At 47.5% G+C, this 13,923-nt stretch overlaps 1 protein-coding gene across 1 annotated transcript in view; it reads right to left on the bottom strand.

Moving 5' to 3' along the window:
- ntrk3a (neurotrophic tyrosine kinase, receptor, type 3a) overlaps positions 1–13,923 on the bottom strand; it is a 110,771-nt gene that overhangs the window by 74,328 nt on the left and 22,520 nt on the right. The window contains exons 2-3 of the mRNA XM_063000933.1: positions 8,297–8,371; positions 6,580–6,651 (exon numbers count right to left, since the gene is read on the bottom strand). Of these exons, the coding sequence (XP_062857003.1) occupies positions 6,580–6,651; positions 8,297–8,371 (147 nt within the window). The remainder of the gene's footprint in view (positions 1–6,579; positions 6,652–8,296; positions 8,372–13,923) is intronic.

Raw genomic sequence — 13,923 nt, forward strand, 5'->3', positions numbered from 1 at the left:
GTTCAAACACAATATGATATTCTGGCCGTCTCACACACTCGTCCTTACTGAACTCATCCAACACTGTGACATTCAATTACATTAGGACAGCTACAGTGATAAAGCGCCGCTCTCGCTCGCTAAATCTCTCTCTCACTTGCGCACACTCGCCCGCTCTCGCGCTCTCTCTCCGGCGCTCCCGCTCTCTCTCCGGCGCTCGGAAACGCGTCACATTTAAGGTTCACGCGGCGCTGATTACGCCTGAGACAATGACGGAGGGATCTGAGGCAATCACGCCGAGCGACACTCCGTGTGTGTGTGTGTGTGTGTGTGTGATGGGTACGATAAGGGTCATGTGACTAACAGGACTCATCAACTCAGAGCCCCCCAGAGTGCCGGTGGGGGGTTTCGAACACAGAAACCTATTAGAGAACCTGTTTTACTTCTGCATTTTCTCCCAGTTTAGTCGTAGCCAGTTCCTCTGCTGTTGCTGGAGACCCCGATGGTGTATGAGGAGGGTATATTCTCCTGACACGCCCTCCCTCTGACCCCTTCTTTTTCGCCCGTATTTCGGTGGATTGAGGCATGAGGTCGGTCTCGCACAGGGAGAGTCACACGCTGATCTCCACGTTCCTCCACTTCTGTACGGGCTACTAACCAGGGTCCTTACACTGCGTCCAAGACCCCGCCCGTCTTTTCCCACCCAGCAGACTAGAGTCCGATTTTGTCTGCTGCACTGTCTGCACTGCCGATCGTGGCAGTCCATCCCTACAAACCAGTATAAACACCAAGCAGATCATCAAAAGTGGTGGACGCAATCGTGACAGAACACTACTCCGGCAATTAAGGGTTAAGGGCCATGCTCAGGGGTCCGAAAAATGGCAACTTGGCAGAGTGGGGCTTGAACCGCCAGCCTTCTGATTACTAGTCCAGTACCTGAACTGCTAAGCCACCACTGCCCTCTACAGGCCAATCATAAAATTCAGGTGCTTTAGCCACACCCAGTTCTAGAAAAGTTTGATGAGTACGGTGTTCAGAACTCCAGAGACCCTACTCTACACCTCTAGACCTCTACACAAACACAAATTCCATCCATCCATCAGACGCACTCCAAAATCTTGTGAAAAGCTTTTCCCAGGAGAGCGGAGGCAGTTATGGCTGCAAACAAACGTCTCAGTGTTGGAACGGGACGTCCAACAAGCTCACATTTCTGTTCCTTTGTTGACCAATCACAAAACAAGCAGGAGGTTTAGAGGGTCTTGCTCAGGAGTCCAACAGTGGAAACTTGGCAGTGGTGGGGCTTGAACCAGTGACCTTCTGATAAACGGTTCAGTACGTTATCCACTGAACGAAGGTGTCCACATTCTTTTCCACATAAAAAGTGACCAAAGAAAGCGAAGCGGGAAAAAAGGACCTTGTTCATTATCTTAGACGTTTTAATCACTTTTGGTCCATTTTAGAGTAGCGGTAGCTCAGTGGTACAGATCCTGACCACAAGAAGGTTGCTGGTTCTAGACCCATCAAGAAGTTGCCTTTAGTTGTTGGGCACCTAACCAAGCTCCTTAACCCTCACTCGCTTGCATTGTATGCGAACATAGTTGTTGACCGACCACAGTGAAAACAGGGGTTAGGAGTGCCCTGCTCAGGAGTCCAACAGTAAAGACTTGGTGGTGGTGGGGCTTGAACCAGCAACCTTCCGATGAATGTTTCAGTACTTTATCCACTGAACGAAGACTATGTATTGTCAGTTGTTCACATTCTTCTTCACATAAAAAGCGACCGACCAGAAGGTTGCTGGTTCTAGACCCATCAAGAAGTTACCTTTAGTTGTTGGCACCTAATCAAGGTCCTTATCCCTCACTCGCTTTGACCAACCACAATGGAGACAGGGGTTTAGAGGGTCTTGCTCAGGAGACCAACAGTGGACACTTGGTGGTGGTGACCAAAAAGTGACCAAAGAGAGAGAGCAGCGGGGAAAAATTGACCCTGGATGTTACCTTAGATGTTCTAATCCCTGTCAGTACATTTTAGAGCTCAGTGGAGCTCAGTGGTAAAGGTACTGACCAGAGGGCTGCTGGTTCTAGACCCACCAAGAGGTTGGCTTTTGTTGTTGGGCACCTAACCAAGGTCCTAAACCCTCACTCGCTTGGACCGTGGTAATATTTGTTGACAAACCACCACAAAAGCAGGGGTTTAGAGGACCTTGCTCAGGAGTCCAACAGCGGAAACTTGGGGCCGGCGATTCTGGTTTCTCTTTGGCCAAAAAGTCACCAAAGAGAAACCAGAAGATAAAAAAGGACGTCAGACGTTCTCAAATCCGAGAGCCTCGCCCCTGGAGGTGGGCGTGTAAGTGACATTTGGGAGTAAAGAGACGAGACGAGGGATTTAATGAGAGCGACTCTCTGGCGGCGCCGGAGGGAATAACCTTTACACCAGTAACGTTCTTCATCACACAGCGACTCCTCTCTCATATCGGGGGATAAAGGGAGCGCCTGCGGCTCGTCCACTGATCCACGCCGCAACCTTTCATTCGGTCAAACATGAAACGCCGGCAGCTCGTCTTCGGACGCTGCCGTGACCCCTGACGTCCGCGCCACGCCCACGGTCGGCGATTCTCCGTCTTTGATCTGAAAGCAACTGGACGCAAATATCCAGCGGCAGCCGGGGGATTTGAACACGGCAAATAAACAGACGGTCTACAACTCCTGACTTAGTCATTTTCAGTTCCCGATAACATGTTGGTAGTGATGAGAAACCCTGTTCGACCTTCTCTCCCTCAGATGTGGTCAACGCTCTTAGCTGAGTGCCCGGCCCAGTTAGGCCAGTAGCACCATCAAGACCCAAACTGAAGACTTGATCATTGTATCTCAGCAGTGGTAAGGAAGAGCATAAGTAACACGCCAGCCTCAGAGATGGGCAGTGTGGCTCGGTTACAGGCTCATGCCCTTCTGCCTTGCCAAGAGGGGGCATGAATGTGCATATGACATGTCAATGAGAGTTAGTTGGCTCCAGGTGGACGTGTTTCTATTAATCACGGTTTCCTCCTGACACCGGCCAGCTCCTCTCTTGGCAAGCTGCTTTTCTCTCGGAACCAAGATGCCAGGCTGGATCTTTTTCTGGGAACTCTGGAAGTATTATTCTATCTGCTCAGCGCTGGATTGGCGAGGGCACGGGCGACGCTCCAGCCCGTATCGATCCAGATGGGAGCAGCGAATCGGTACATATAGCTCGGAGACGGGGGTTATTATATTAGCCGGGGGAGGACCTGATGGATGACATGCTTCCGAAAAACCCTCGAGACACAAACGTGGCCGCATCACACAGGGATTTGGAAAGACAACGCTTGTGAGTTCTACACACGTGTAAGCCAGCTGACAACGTCAGAGGAAGATCGGATAATCCGATAATCACACGCTATACCAAAACAATACCAGCGAACTAACGCTGCTGAGGGTTAGGGGTCTTGCTCAAGGGCCCAACACTGGCAGCTCTGGCGTGTTCTTGTTTTGTTCTAAAAGACGTTGGTGTTGGTAAACAGAATCAGGCCCCTGCTGACCATTAGTGACAGGGCAGATGGGCATGATTCTGTAACCTGAACCTACTGCTGATCCCATTTCAGCCCACGTGCTACCAGCAGAACAGCGCCACGCCAAACCTCAGAATCAGCCTGAAGAAGCTTCTCCACCTTCACACTAGCCCAACTTCACTGAGATCTGGAGCTCTCAATCTGGAGCCCTTGAGAATGGATATCTGTGCTATTAACCAGCCAGGTGCCCACACGGGCACGGCTGGATGAGTCTTAGGAAGGGGGTCAGTTGCAGCCTCACAAAAAATTGGACACAAACCCAAAACAAAGTTGGAAACCAGAAGACAAAAGAACAGGTATCAGCTACTCAGTCCACCCGTGTGTTGCAGCCCACAGCCACTGTGGATTTATCTGTGGGGCACCACGCCACCTCTGGAGGCACCTTACCCAAACCCCCAAAAGATTAAGTGGCTAAATCCAAGCTGGTGCGCCGGTGCCACTATGGCATGGGCACCAAAAGCGTAAAAGCAATAAGCTAGTAAGCAAAACCTCCCAGGTGTAAGAAACAGTCATGTGAACCTCAATGCCCCCTGCTGGTCATTCGTGGCAGGGCAGATGGGCATGATTCTGTAATCTGGAGGCACTTTACCCAAACTTCAAAGGGGGCCACACCACCAGCTTCCTCCAAGTGGAAGAGTGGCTACATCCAAGCTGGTACAGTAGTGAGCTCACAGAGTGCCCCGGTGCCACTATGGCATGGGCACCAAAAGCGTAAAAGCAATGAGCTAGCAAGCAAAATCAGAAAAACGTTATGTGCACCTCAATGCCCCCTGCTGGTCATTGGTGGCATGGCAGATGGGCATGATTGTATAATCTGAACCTACTGCTGATCCCATTTTAGTCTTGAATCTTAGACATGCCAACGTGTTGCCAGCAAACCAGCGCCACGCCAAACCTCACAGCCCTCAAGACCTGGAAAGCCTTCCCAGAGGAGCGGAGACTGTTCTAGATGTGAAGGGGCTCAGTCTTTATAACCGCGTTTAATTGGTTCTGATGAGCATCATCCAGTTCTTTCATCCTGTAATCGAGATTTGGATTTGGACGTATCCGTGTATCACGTGTTCTTGTTCATACGTGTGCTGAGCGACGTCTCCACCCTCCCGTCACTCCCCCGGCTGGCATCTGGAATCAATTATGCATAAGGAACACATTCTGCGAGATGTTTATCCGCGCCGCGCGCTAGCTCCTCTTTTCAGTAGCGACGCGAGAGGCGTCAGTCTGCTGGACCGCGAGACGTAAATAAGCTCTCGCGTAATCGGCTCCGCTTTAAAAGAACACGCGGTATAAAACGCGAGCTCGTCATGCGGTGATGGAGACGCCTCCCGCGCGTCGCCCAAATGGAAACGCAGGGGCGCATTAGCCGAGACAGACGGCGCAAATTGGGAGGGATGGTCCTGAGGTGACGGGAAGCGACTCGTCACGCTTAGAAGCGAAATGGGAAAATAGCGGCCCTGTCAGCCGCGCCCGTTTCAGCCTTCATTAACCGAATCATCTCGCTCGCTTTCGTTTCGGAGTGCTCCGCAGTCGGGCGCTCCACGTCGTATTTCTCATCCCGTCTGGGCCGCCGGGACCTCAGAGGAGGACAAAAGGCATCGAGGAGCTGGAAACAAAGCCGGGCGTTTCCTCTGAGCCCATCCTGGCTTGGTGATGCTGCAGCAGGTGGATTGGAAACGTGAGAACAATCATAATCCTGCAGACTAGGAACTACGTGACTCCAAACATGAATATCAACCCTGATCCTTCTGGAGATCTGAACACCACCTCTGAAGCTCCTGGCACCGCTTGGCACTCTCTTTGTACCCTTTCTCTAATTTTTCCCTCTTTTTGGATGCTTTCTTCCAACACCAAACACTCAGAGATGAAAGAAACGCCTGGAACTGGATCTGGAGTGCTACCAACAACCGAAGAGCTGAGCACCACACCCAGCAGGTCAGAAGCTGGGTCACAAACTAGCTACGGACCTCCTACTCACCCGAGCTCTGCTTTCAGTCCGCTGATGGTTTGCTGGTTAGCCAATCAAACCCAATCAATGAAGCTGAAAGGACCTGAAGGAACTGGAGAATTCACTGCTCGAGCTCGAGCCTAGAAAAGCTCTGACTTAGTCAAAAAACTAGACAGTACCTTGATTTAAACCAACAATCTTATGATTGGTAGCCCAAAGCTCCACCCACTAGGCTACCACAAGCGGTTCTGTGAACAGCACCAAGGTTCTAAGAATCCTGAGCGGAACCAGAGCGGTGATGCTTATTAGCACTACGTATGCATGTTTTATTGGCTCTGGCATTTACATTCCCCCGAACTAAAGGTGCAACCAGCCAGAGAACAGTCAGAGAAGAGGGAGAAAACAGCAAGAAAACAGCAATTGAACGGTGAGAGAACAGCAAACAGTGAGAGAACAGCAAGAGAACAGCGAGAGAACAGCGAGAGAACAGCAAGAGAACAGAGAGAGGACAGCGAGAGAACAGTGAGAGGACAGCGAGAGAACAGCAAGAGAACAGTGAGAGAACAAGAAGAAAACAGTGAGAATACAGCGGGAGAACAGCAAGAGAACAGCGAGAGAACAGTGAAAGAACAGTGATAAAACAGTGAGAGAACAGCCAGAGAACAGTGTGAGAACAGTGAGAGAACAGGCCAGAGAACAGCGAGAGAACAGCCAGAGAACAGTGAAAGAACAGCCAGAGAACAGTGAAAGAACAGCCAGAGAACAGTGAGAGAACAGCCTGAGAACAGCCAAAGAACAGTGAGAAAACAGCCTGAGAACAGCCAGAGAACAGTGGGAGAACAGTGAAAGAACAGCAAGAGTACAGTGAGAGAACAGTGAGAAAACAGTGATAGAACAGCCAGAGAACAGTGAGAGAACAGTGAGAGAACAGCGAGAGAACAGCAAGAGAACAGCCAGAGAACGTTCCACCTAGCTTTTCATTACACGTAGACCACAAGCGTAACTAACACAGTCGTTCTACGAGCGACGCTTAAACCGTGCGAGTCTCCTGATTGGACGAGCCGTTACTCACATGTAGCGTAGCTGTGGGTTCTGCGCGAAGGCCCGCGACTGGATTAGCCTCAGATTGCAGTTGGTTATGGTCCTGTAAGAGAAAAAAAGAACACAAATATTGATGTTGCGACCAGCGTGACATTTTCCCCCGACGTGTGTACGAGTCGCTCAATCAGGCGGGGGTTCCTGTAAACGCCCGCCGAGGCTAAGCACCGGCGGTATCTATGGAAACACACATTTGGAGAGGTCGGGCTAGCGTCGGACCGCCGGAGCGCTGATTAGCCGCTGATTTAGAGCCGCTTTGGAAAAAAATCGGAGGTCTGAGCTGGAGGGAACGAGCTCGGTGAGTGTTCATGAGCCACAGCCGTCGCTAACAGGTGTAAGAAATCAACTATATGAACCTGCAGCAACAGTTTAGGGAAGGTCCGCTCCTGTTCCAGCCTGAACGCGCCCCTGTGCACAAAGCAAGCTTTATGAAGACGTCCCACAGAATGGGAACAAATTCCCACAGACGAACTTCAAAGTCTTTTCAAAGTGAACCCGCCAGAGTCAATGGGCTCAACGGGGTAACGCACCCCGGACAGGACGGCAAACCGTCGCAGGGCCTCGGGCAATCACCTCTGTACGTAGGGGCCCGACCGGCTGATAGCACAGCAGAGGATTCGAACCCCAGATGCCAGTGGTAATGAGATAGCGTGACGTCCGACAAGCTCACAGTCAGGTGTCCGAATATTTTTGGCCGTCAGGCGTATGACAGAGCAGCGTCTTTTGCACTGTGTCTGAGGGAACCTGTGCCCATTCAGTCCAATAAAGATTCGTGAGATCTGGGAATGGCGCCGGACGATCAGGTCTGGCTTTCGAGCGGCATTCCAAATCATCTCAAAGGTGTTGGATAGCAAAAGGAGGGCCTTCCCCAAACTGCTGCCACAAAGTTTGAAGTGTATGATTTATATATTTATACCTGTTAGCAATGGGTGTGGCTGATAGTCAATAATTAGAAGGAATGTCCACATACTTTTGATCGTTTAGTGTCAACATTCTTTGCTGAATTCCACTTTGTATTAAGCGTTTTTGAGGACAGCAGAAGGTCATCTGTCCGTGAGCTGACGCTGAGGTGGATCTGTCTGGAGGTGTAAGCAGCAGGACAGAAATCCAGATCCCAAAAACGAGCTCAGAATTGGCGGCTATTAAGTGAAGCTCTTGCTCAGGAGCCCAACCGAGGGAACCCGGCGATGGCGGGGCTTGAACCGGCGACCTTCTGATCATTAGTCCAGCACCTGAGCAGAGCTGAAACTGCTTCACGTCTTTTAGAACCAGCGAGAGAAGAATATAAATACAGAGATTTTGCAGACGTGCCAACACAAGTGTGTGTACCTGACAGCACGAGGACGGGAATCCCGAGGGAACGCCTCGGATAGTTTTTGGAACAGGAACGCGGGCACCTCGACGGCAGTCCAGAAAAACAGACGTGAGGCGCGAGCCGAGCGGGACGTAATTAAATTTTCTTGGCGGCTTCAGCGCTGCTTATTAGATCAGAACGAAGCGGCCATGTTCTATTAACACACAGGTTCGAATCTCAGCTCTGCTACCGATCGGCTGGGCGCCCCCTAGTGGGCACGATCAGCACTGCAGACAGTGCAGCAGACAAAATCACGCACCAGTCTGCTGGGTGTGAAAAGACGGGACTAATGGATGAACATGGATTATCAACGTGAGGAGGCGATTCTGATACTCACAGTCTCTGGAGGCCGGTGTACAGAGCCATGTCCACGTCCCGCAGGGTTTGCAGCCCAGACCAGTTCTCGATGTGTCTGAGGAAAGAACATACAAATCATCACAACCAGCACTCGAGTATTTGGTTCTTTTCAAAGGTAGAAGAGAGAAACGTCAAAAAGTTTTAAATCAGCTGTGTCTTTTAATGGTACACACACACACACACACACACACACACACACACACACACACACACACTGATTATTCCCACCCTCTTTATTACACAGTCTAAAGCTGAAACACTCTGGCTGATGCTAAAAATATTAATAATAACAATATTATTCTGCATTTACATTTACAGTGCAAAACAACAAATGGAATAATATTAAAAAGCATAAATTGTATTATTATTAATATTATTATTATTATTATTATAAATTTTTTTATTATTATTATTATTATAACAGTTATTATTATTATTAGTATTGTTATATTATTATTATTTTTATAAATATTATATAACAGTTATTATTATTATTATTATAACAGTTATTATTATTATTATTATATTATTATTAATAATAATAATAGTTATTATTGTTATTATTATTATTAACATCATCATTATTATTATTATTACAGTAAATATTATTATTTTTATTTTTATTATTATTACAGTAAATATTATTATTTTTATTATTATTATTATTACAGTAAATATTATTATTTTTAATATTATTATTACAGTAAATATTATTATTAGTAGTATTGGTGCTGTTTTTTGTTATTATTATTTCATTTTTAATTTTATCATTATTATTTGTTATTGTATTATAATTATATGATTATTTGTAATTATTAAATTAATTATTATTATTAAATTAAATATTATAAAATAATAACAATAAAAATAATTACATATATATATATATATATATATATATATATGTAAATTTATTGTTATTAATTTTTATTAAAAAAAAATTATGATTATTTTTATTATTGGTATTTTAATTATGAGTTAAAACATTATTGTTTTTATTATTAGTGATAAAATAATTAAATTAATCTTTTTTATTAAATCTTGTGACCTTTAGTCAGTGCAGAGTTTTACTTGTTAATTTTTTAAAATCTTGTAATTAATGAACTAATTAATTAAAATGAATTTAATGAGGATTTGAAGCTTCCTGATCCCATCATTCACTTCATTTCCATAAATCAGGCGTGATTATCAGATCTGCTCTGAAGCTCTTCCAGGGATTTATGGGTAAATATGGCATCAGATCTGGCATCTGTCGAGCCGCTGTGTGTAAACGCTGATGAATACATGAATGATGAGGATCTGGCAACCCGGCCACACGCGGCTGTGGGAAGGTTTAGAATTCGGCCTTGAAAGAGCCGAGATTCAGCTGCTGTTAAGCTGTATCTGTAGCCTAGCGGTTAGGGTACTGGATTACTAGAATCAGAGGGTCGCTAGTTCAAGCCCCATCACTGCCAGGTTGCCACTGTTGGGCCCTTGACCAAGGCCCTTAACACTCTATTGCTTGGATAATATCGGTAAAACACGCCCGGTTCCGAAGCTTGTATTAAATATTAAAACGGAATAAATCCATAAGTATTGGGACGTGAGTGCAGGACGGATCAGGCAGGAAACAGGACCGACGTTTGGAATTCGGAGTGGTGCGTTCCCCCCTGCGAGTACGGCAGATTTATGACCTAGACCCGACTACCCACAATGCATTTCCACCCAGCCTAATGAGGGACGTGTAACGAATGATGAGGCTGGAATCCCGCGAGTGCTTGTAGGACACGGATGTTAAATCTCGGCCTCGTCGTCTCACCATTGTGTCGACGCCCACCGGGAGCGTTCATGACCGACGGCAGGACGCCGTTATTATCACGCCATCGTCAAGTCAAGCGTCTCACTCGCCCCGAGTCTCCCGGGGGGCGTCTGACCTGACCAGTCTCCCGGCGTCTGGGATCTGTCCCTGTCAGGATTCCGATCGTTCCCCGACTTCAGCGAGACGCAGCGGTGCGGACGGGAGCAGAATTCCGATTCGTTTTTGCTCCTCCTTGTTCCTTACTGCTCATGGAAACATGCAGAAGGTGGATTGGCTCTTTGTTAGGTCTCCAGGGGGCATTCATATTTCCCAAGGGTTCTGATGTTAAATCCTGAAGTGCATCCTGTCTGGAAGCATCTGTCCTTCAGATTCAACCTGCAGTAGCAAGATTATCACCAGCAGATTGAATTCAGTGCAGAAGGTGGATTGGTTGCACCATACTAAATTGGCCGAGGAGGCTAAAAACTTACTTGCTAAAACACTGCTGTGTATGGGTGCTGCACAGAAACATGGGTCCTGGGTACCTGGGTTCAAACCCTCTTACTGCTCTGTGAAGTCTGGGTTCCTTCTGACCTCCTACAAAAGGTGTACTTGCACCTTGTGACTCCAAATGGCTCCAGACCCATGGTGACCCAGTGTTAAATGGTCTGTGTGAAGTTTGGTGTGTTCTCCTGCTGTCTGATGTCTCTTTAGGGACCCTGGTTGGGCTGGGCTGAAGCCGTGAGATGGTCCCCCGTCTGCAATGGGTTTCCACATTGTGCCCAACATTCCCGGAGTGGCCCCGGACCCACCGTGACCCTGATCACCATAGACTTAGCATTCTGCTCCAGACGACAAGCGCATGGCATCTGGAATCGTCTGCGCTCGATACGTTTCTCCAGGTCCGAGTTGACATTGGAGGTGGAAGCTCAGCAGTTAAGGTACTGGACTAGTAATCATGAGGTTGCCAGTTCAAGCCCTACCATCGGCAAGTTGTCACTGTTGGACCTTTTTGCTTACAAGGAGGTTGTGGAAACTCTTTACGACCTTGCGGAACTTCTTGGGTCGAACCCTGAAGTGCTGAAGTGCTGAAGACCACACCAGGTTTCACTCCCACCATGCAGAAGGTGGGTTTAGAACCTGGAGTAAACGTGAGGTGAGAAAACTCCATGACAAAGCAATTAGAAATGAGAGCCTGCTGCAACACACACATCTACATCCTGGCTAAACAGATACACACACCAGCACACACCAGTGGTTTAAGTTACTGGTATCCCCCCCCCCCCTTCCCAGCACTCCCACGGTTTGGAGCTCCTCGGCTGTTCTGTTTGGCGGAGATACGGCGGCGCATCAAACCACCGACACCCGTACGGTTCACAACAAAGCGCCGAGTGTTTGATTTTCATTTGCATCCCATTATCACCTCCCACACACACACATTTATTAGAGCTGGGATTCCACTCGGCGTGTCCCACAGATACCACGTTCCACCGCCGCCGCCGTGTTCCGTATTTAGCGCCCCGCTCCGCGTACACGCGCTCTGCGTTACGGATTCTCCACGCTGTCCGTCAGTCCTGTCGGATTAACGCCGAGCACCATGCATTATTTATTACAGACGTTCACGCTGCGCAAGAACTGTCAGTTCTCCAGTCTGTACAGATCAAACCCTGATCTGAGGAGTCGGGCAGCATCTACACTTTTACCACTCAGTTAGTACGGGTCTTAATATCAGACTTAATCCTGTCCTGACTATTTAGTTTTGTTTGGTATGTATTGGTTATGTAAGTTTTGGTCCTGTCCTAACTATTCTAGGCATTGGTTGGTATGGGTCTTAGTCCTGTCCTAAGTATTCTAGGGTTTGGTTGGTATAAATCTTGGTCCTGTCCTAAGTATTCTAGAACTTGGTTAGTATGAGTCTTGGTCTTGTCCTAATTATTGTAGGACTTGGTTGGTATGGGTCTTGGTCTTGGTTGGTGTAAGTCTTGGTCTTGGTCGGTATGGGTTTTGGTCAAGTCCTAACTGTTTTAGGGTTTGGTTGGTCTGGATCTTGGTCATGTCCTAAGTATTCTAGGACTTGATTGGTCTGGATCTTGGTCATGTCCTAAGTATTCTAGGACTTGATTGGTATGAGTCCTGCTTGGTATGGGTCTTGGTCCTGTCCTAATTAGGGTTTGGTTGGTATAAGTCTTGGTCTAGTCCTAACTCTTCCAGGGTGTGGTTGGTCTGGATCTTGGTCCTGTCTTAACTATTTTAGAGCTTGGTTGGTATGAGTCTTGGTCTTGTCCTAAGAGTGATCCTGGTCAGGGTCGCGGTGGGTCAGATTAATTAGAGGAAAGGCAGGGAACACCACGGACAGGTCGCCAGTTCATAACTAGTATTCGCAAAAAGCAGTGGATCACATCCCAAAACCAATAGATTACATCCTAAAGCCAGCTGATCACATCCCAAAACTAGTAGATCACATTTCAAAACAAAGAAAATCACATCCCAAAACCAGTAGATCAAATCCTAAAGCCAGCTGATCACATCCCAAAACCAGTAGATCACATTCCAAAACAAAGAAAATCACATCCCAAAAAACAGTGGATCACATCCCAAAACCAACAGATCAAATCCCAGAACCAGTAGATTACATTTTAAAACCAGTGGATCCAATTCCAAAACCAGCAGATCATGTCCCAAAACAAGTAAATCACATCCCAAAGCTAACTGATCAAATCCCAAAACCAGTAGATTACATCCTAAAACCAGAGGATCATAAATTGGAGCACCTGTAGGAAACCCACACAGACACGGGGAGAACATGCAAACTCCACATAGAAAGAACCCGGACCGCTCCACCTGGGAATCGAACCCAGGACCTTCTCGCTGTGAGACTGCCTCATGCCTCCTCTATCCCCCTATCAGATTCTGAGAAAATAAAACAACTTTGACAGGAGGAACGTGTCTGATGGAACCTCAGCGTCCGGAACGTTTCCATCACTGAATGTTTACCCAGCATTCCTAGCGCTGACAGCGGCAGACAGCGGCACGTACGGCGGACTCGCTGTTCCACGCCGCCGGCCGGCGTAATGAACAGCTCGGGGATCTGGGGAGGATTCTGGCAGAGAGGAACCCGGAAAACCTTCCTGGTTACCGGAGACGGACCCAGAGCATCTTCTGTGAAGATCTCTTACACTGTACGGCCAAAAGTATCTGGACACCTGACCGTCAGCTTGTGGGATGTCCCATTTTTTTCACTTTTCAAAAGACTTTGAAGTATGCCTGTGGGAATTTGTGCCAGTTTAGTGACACGATGGCAGCACTTGTATGGCTGTGTTCTAGAGAAGTTGTGCTTCTAGGGCTTTGTTGGTAAGTCCTAATTACTCCAGGGTTTGACTGGTATGGGAATTTGTGCCCATTTAGCAGAAAGATGGCAGCATTTGTATTTTATGGCTGGGCGCTGATGTCGGTGTTCCGGTTCATCCCAGAGCTGTTGAGTGAGGCTGAGGTCAGGGCTCTGTGCAGGACGTGATTTGCTGGTTTTGGAATGTAATTTACTGGTTTTATGTGATCCACTGGTTTTGGGATGTGATCCACTGGTTGTAAGATTTGATCCTCTGGTTTTAGAATGTGATCCACTGGTTCTGAGATGTGATCCACTGGTTTTGGGACATGATCCACTGCTTTTAAGATTTGATCCACTGGTTTTAGGATGTGATCTACTGGTTTTGGGATTTGATCTAGTGGTTGTAGAAATTGATGTATTGGTTTTGGGACGTGATCTGCTGTTTTTGGGACATGATCCACTGGTTTTAGGATGTGATCTATTGGTGTTGCTGCAGAGTCAT

This window comes from Trichomycterus rosablanca, chromosome 8 (genome assembly GCF_030014385.1).
Source record: "Trichomycterus rosablanca isolate fTriRos1 chromosome 8, fTriRos1.hap1, whole genome shotgun sequence".
Classification (NCBI taxonomy): Eukaryota; Metazoa; Chordata; class Actinopteri; order Siluriformes; family Trichomycteridae; genus Trichomycterus; species Trichomycterus rosablanca.